General features: G+C 37.4%; 1 protein-coding gene across 1 annotated transcript in view; it reads left to right on the top strand.

Moving 5' to 3' along the window:
- Positions 1–6,000, top strand: part of CHCHD3 (coiled-coil-helix-coiled-coil-helix domain containing 3) — a 289,976-nt gene that overhangs the window by 182,489 nt on the left and 101,487 nt on the right. Inside the window, exon 5 of the mRNA XM_007455359.1 lies at positions 3,695–3,778. Coding sequence (XP_007455421.1) covers positions 3,695–3,778 — 84 coding nt within the window. The remainder of the gene's footprint in view (positions 1–3,694; positions 3,779–6,000) is intronic.

The following is a 6,000-nucleotide window of genomic DNA, read 5'->3' as shown; positions in this document are numbered from 1 at the left end:
TTCCCTACAAAAAAAGAAATCATACTGTCCTTTCTGTTTATAGTCTTTTTCTTTTTCTTAGTATATTTTGAGTATATTTTAGTTTAACTGTTAGATTGTTTTTTTTGTGTTTTTTTTTTTTGTCTATTTTTGGCTGCGTTGGGTCTTTGTTGCTGCATGCGGGCTTTCTCTAGTTGTGGAGAGCGGCAGCTACTCTTGGTTGAGGTGCCCAGCCTTCTCATTGCGGTGGCTTCTCTTGTTGTGGAGCACGGGCTCTAGGTGCGTGGGCTTCAGTAGTTGATGCACACGAGCCCTAGAGCGCACGGGCTCAGTAGTTTTGGCACATGGGCTTATTTGCTCTGCGGCATGTGGGATCTTCCCAGACCAGGGCTCGAACCCGTGTTCCCTGCATTGGCAGGTGGATTCTTAACCACTGTGCCACCAGGGAAGTCCCTAGATTGGTTTTTGTTTCTGTTTCTTGGAAATTCTAAATAGTCTTACCATGAATATCTTTGCATGTTGCCATAATTACTCAAGTCCTAAAAGTGGAGTGTTTAGATCTCAGTGCATATGTACAGTTTTCAAACTTATTTACATTTTGTCAAATGGATTTTTAAAATACTTGTGCCAGTTTACATTCTGACAGACAGTGTCTTGAAGAGCATGTTTTTCCTGTATCCTGGGCAATATTATTTTTATATTTTTAAATTTTATAGATAAATTATGGAATTTTGTTATTTTAATTTTCATTTTTTGATTTCTTGTGGGATTGGGTTTTTTTTTAAATGTGTTTATTATTTACCGTTTTGTGTGAATTGCCAGTCTGTGTCATTTGCATGTTTTTCTCTTGGCTATTCTGGGGAGTGGGGTGGGGTGGAGGGCTTATTTTTTAAGTGCTCTATATGTTAGTAACACTAATTTCACAGTTAGAGGTTGGTATTTCTTTGTCATTTGCTTATTCATTTTATTTAATGTTTTTTATTTAATGGAAGTTCTCATAAATCCATTCTTTTGCATTTCCTTTATATTTTGGAGGTATGTGTTGAATTTAGAAAGATCTTTTCTCTTTAGATCATATAGTCATGCATATTTTCTTCACATGTAACTTTACCAAAAATTCTTTCTCCATTTACTTTTTCTTTTATATTCCTGACAGACTAGTGAGGTTTTTACTGTGCTGTATCAGGGAGTCATAGATTATGTACTTGCATATACATGTATTTTTATCTAACCTCAATATTTTGTTGTTTAATTATTCCCAGCAGCATGAACTTTTCATTGAAATCTTCTATTCACATTGTAATAGCACAGTCACATTTAAATGTGTGCCAAGTTTAAGCAAGTCCTCTTATTTTTTCCCCCATTGCTGTCTCCCCCCCATCAGTTTATTTATTTATTTATTTATTTATTTATTTATTTATTTATTTATTGCTGTGTTGGGTCTTCGTTTCTGTACGAGGGCTTTCTCTAGTTGTGGCAAGTGGGGCCACTCTTCATCGCGGTGCGCGGGCCTCTCACTATTGCAACCTCTCGTTGCGGAGCACAGGCTCCAGACGCGCAGGCTCAGTAGTTGTGGCTCACGGGCCTAGTTCCTCCGCGGCATGCGGGATCTTCCCAGACCAGGGCTCGAACCCGTGTCCCCTGCATTGGCAGGCAGATTCTCAACCACTGTACTGCCAGGGAAGCCCTCCATTGCTGTCTTTGATGTGCGTTTTAGATACTATCTATCAGATTTCTTGGTTGACATTAGGGGGAAAAAAGTACTTACATTGTTAAATAACTGTTTCTTTGTTTTTAACATGCTGCAGGATATTGAAGTCAAAGTAAGTAGCAAAACAATGACCTACAACAAACTAGCCAATGGGTTCACCTAAATTAAGCATATAGTGACAGTCACCCTTACACCGGTTGAGCCAGGTGGCCCTTGATCATGTTGCAAAGAAGATATGGCACAAGAATGGGAATGCCAAAATATATACTTCTGTTATTTCTTAAAGTTACTAGTCAGGCATGTATTCAACATTCATTGAACAAAAATATGTTAAAAACTTTTCTAACATGGGGTATTGTAGGGAGTTCTGTTCTCTCCGAGATAAAGGTACTTAAACATAATAAAAATAGAAACAACAGTTTAAGAAATGCATTTTTTCATTCTTCTCCAGCTTTATGGAGATATAATTGACATACAGCACTGTATAAGGTTAAGGTGTACAGCATAATGATTTGACTTACATCATCATGACCACAATAAGTTTAGTGAACATCCATCATCTCATATAGATACAACATTAAAGAAATAGAAAAAAAATGCTTTTCCTTGTGAACTCATAGGATTTACCCTCTTATGAACTTTCATTTATAAGGTAGAGCAGTATTAATTATCTTATCATGTTGGACGTTACATTCCTAATATTAATTTATCTTACAACTGGAAATTTGTACCTCTTTACTACCTTCGTCTAATTCCCCCTCCCCCCTCCCTTCATCTCTGGTAGTCATAAATATGATCTTTTTTTCTATGAGTCTTTTTGTTCGTTTGTTTTTCAAGTATAATTGACATACAACACTGTGTTAGTTCCTGGTACACACCATAGTGATTCGATATTTCTGTACATTACAAAATGATCACCATAATAAGTCTAGTTGCCATCTGTCACCATATAAAGATATTAACTAATTATAGACTACATTCCCCACACTGTACATTTCACATTTGTGAATCATTTATTTTGTAACTGGAAGTTTGCCTCTTAATCTCCCTCACCTGTTTCTCTCCTCCCCACACCCCTCTCCTCTGACAGTCTGTTTCTTCTCTGTATCTATGACTCTTGTTTCTGTTTGGCTGTGTTTGTTCATTGTTTTGTTTTGTAGATTCCACATATAAGTGAAATCATACAATATTTCTCTTTTTCTGTGTGCCTTATTTTACTTAGCATAATACCCTCTAGGTCCATCCATGTTGTTCCAAATGGCAAGATTTCAAAGAAATGCATTTTTAAATTTAGCTTGAAAAACATTCAAAAGTAAGCATCTTTATCATTATTTTTTTCAAGAATAAATATTTTATTACTTGATTTTAATTTTGTAAAAAGAAGATCTTATAAATTAGAAGTGGGATAACTAAGAGTTTAAAAATTACTTTTATTATTAATTATTTAAAATTATTCAAATAAACAAATACAATAGTTTTTGCCCTTTTCACCAAAGACAGCTACTTCATTAAAAAGGAGGTAGACCAATACATGTGTTTATGTGCTGGTTTCACTGGGTAGTTTAAGGGTTCTCAAACGTTAAGGTTGATGTACAAAATCTTATATAGGCGTTTTCTTGTGGTTATCGCTCCAGAAAGATGGTTAATAACCACGTGTATTATACCTGGAATAAAATCAAAGTCTTATTGTGTAAAATATTAATCCTTGAAATTACTCTTTGAAAGAGAAGTTAAATAAAACTGCCTGTGCTGTATTCTGACATTATCAGAAACACTTGGACAAAGTAGGACACAACTGTTACAGTTAACAACAAGTGCAATGCAGACTCATTCTTTACATTTAGATGCAGCAGTCCTCATCTTATTAATGTTTTTTCTATGGCAGAGACCTAATAGATTGCAAAAATCTTCATCTTTGAATACTTATTTCTAATGCAATTTATACTTCTGCTTTGCTGTTACTGCTTTTTCTTCATATAGTATATTCTTCATTTCTTTTTTTAGGCTAAGCAGCTGGAAGAGAAAGATCGAGTGATAAAGAAGCAGGATGCATTCTACAAAGAGCAGCTGGCTAGACTGGAGGAGAGGGTATGACTGTTTCTTGTCAGTGATTCTCTTCTTTTACCACATTTGCGGTGTTCCCATGTATATATTTAAAAATCAGTACATTAGCACTGTAACTGCTTTTTCTCATTAAAAAGTGGCCAGGCAATGAAGACGCCAAGTGTGCAGATCGTTCTCGAAGATAATGTCATTTTTACTTTGGTAGTTTTGCGTATTGTTGTGTTGTTTGTTCACTGATGCGTTTTACTACTAAGGAACTCCTTCCAAATATTTTTCCCTGTATGTTTAGAAACTGCATTATCTCCAGGTCAAACAATAGAGTGCTACTGTTGACTTTCCCAAACATTGACTAAACTTGAGCACGTTCTTAGAAATGGTAGTGTTTTAAAGGATAAATTGTCTTTGTGAAAGCTATTTCACTGCACTTGTGGCCAAGAAATGAATGTCTTCTTCAGAATTGGTGGACAGGAGCTAAATAGTAGGACTCAGGAGAAGAGTTAGGATGAGGAGTGGAGGAAGTACCTCTGGTTGACCTGACCCTAGAGTTTGACAGAGATGCAAAGAAGGAAATTAAGGCTGGAACAAAAGGAAGCAGTGGGTTTAAGAATGGGAACTTGAGGACCCAATCACTTCCTCTGTTCAGTGAAGTATATTTGTTGTCTAGGATAAGTTCATACATAGACCATGAGGTTACAAAGCTAGCTTTCTCTTTGCTTTGATTGAGACCCCCAAAGTTGATTGATTTAGAATAGGTTGTTTCATAAGAAACTAGATAAACTAAGAAACTGTCAAGCCCCATTCATTACAAATATTTGTATGTTGATCATCTTCACCTGTCTCCGTATGTCACTGAACTGAGTGCTTCTTGAGTGCAGGGACCATTTTCTCACTGATTCAGCAGATATCTACCTAATATATGCCAGGCTCTGGTAGTGCCAGAGATATGCTAATAAAGAAAGTGAACTAAACTTATGCCCTCGTGGAGCTTAAATTCAATTAAAACCTCGTCAACATGTTGAATGGCAGATTGTGATAATATGGCAGACAGTAAAGTGGGGGGGAAAGGAAAGAGAGTAGGTGTGGGGTTGGGTGGAGAGGGAGGGCCTGTCTAATGGGATGGTATCTGGGAAGAGGTCTGCAGCAATGGGAAGCAGGCCAGCACCAAGCGGGCTTTTGAGTGGAAGAGTATTCTGGCTGCTGTCTTGGGCAAGAACTGAAGCAAGAGGGACTTAGAGGTAATAGTGGCAATTCAGAAAAGGGGTGGTGATGGCTCGAGCTGGGGTGCTAGCAGTGGAGGAATGAGATGTGGTTGGATGTTTCACAGGCAGAGCTGACCAGATTTGCTGATGGTTTTGAACATGAGTGAAAGAAAGAACTCAGAGATATTCTAGGTATATAGCTTTTACAGCTAGAAGGTTGGGTTTTCCAAGGCCAAGGCTATTAAAATAAGGATCTGGATGTGGGTAGTAGAGGAAATCGGTTCGATTTTGGATACGGTAAGTTTGGGATGCTACTTAAGACATCCAAGTAGAGATGTTAAATAAGCATAAAGTGGAAATGCTTAGCACAGAAGTCAGCACATTTTTCTGTAAAGGGCCAGATAGTAAATATTGCAGGCTTTGCAGGCCATGTATGGTTTCTGTTGCAACTACTCGACTCTGCCATTGTAATGTGAAAGCAGCCATAGCCAATATGTCAGTGAACAAGTGTGACTGTTCTAATATATGGACACTGAAGTTAGAATTTCATGTAATTTTCAAATGTCATGGAATACTCTTCTTCTGATTTTTTCCCCCCAACCATTTAAAAATGTAACACCATTCTTAGGGCTGTACTAAAACAGGTGGCGGGCTGGATTTGCCCCATGAGTTGTGGTTTGCAGAAGCCTGGTTTAGTGCACAGGTTCTGACATCAGGTGGCTTGGATTCAAATCCCTGAACTGACATTTACCTGCTGCATATCATAGAGCATCTAACGTAAATTTCCAGTTTTCTCAGCTATAAAATGACAGTATAATAGTACTTACCTCATTAATTTGTTAAATGAGATAATTCTCACAAATCACCTATAATAGTGTCCAGGACAGGGTAACCATTCAGTCAGTGGTAGCTCTTCTTTCACTTCTGTCCATCCAGAGCACTGTCCCTGATATAATGAGTAAATGTTAGCTGAATAAAATGATTGAGTGAAAGTTTTTGAGGTGATTAACCAGGACCTGCTTTTTCCCCACTCGGTGATAGTTTTCT

The sequence above is a fragment of the Lipotes vexillifer genome, unplaced genomic scaffold, assembly GCF_000442215.2.
Source record: "Lipotes vexillifer unplaced genomic scaffold, Lipotes_vexillifer_v1.1 scaffold687, whole genome shotgun sequence".
In the NCBI taxonomy this organism is placed as follows: domain Eukaryota; kingdom Metazoa; phylum Chordata; class Mammalia; order Artiodactyla; family Lipotidae; genus Lipotes; species Lipotes vexillifer.
This window is presented reverse-complemented; position numbering and strand designations above follow the sequence as displayed.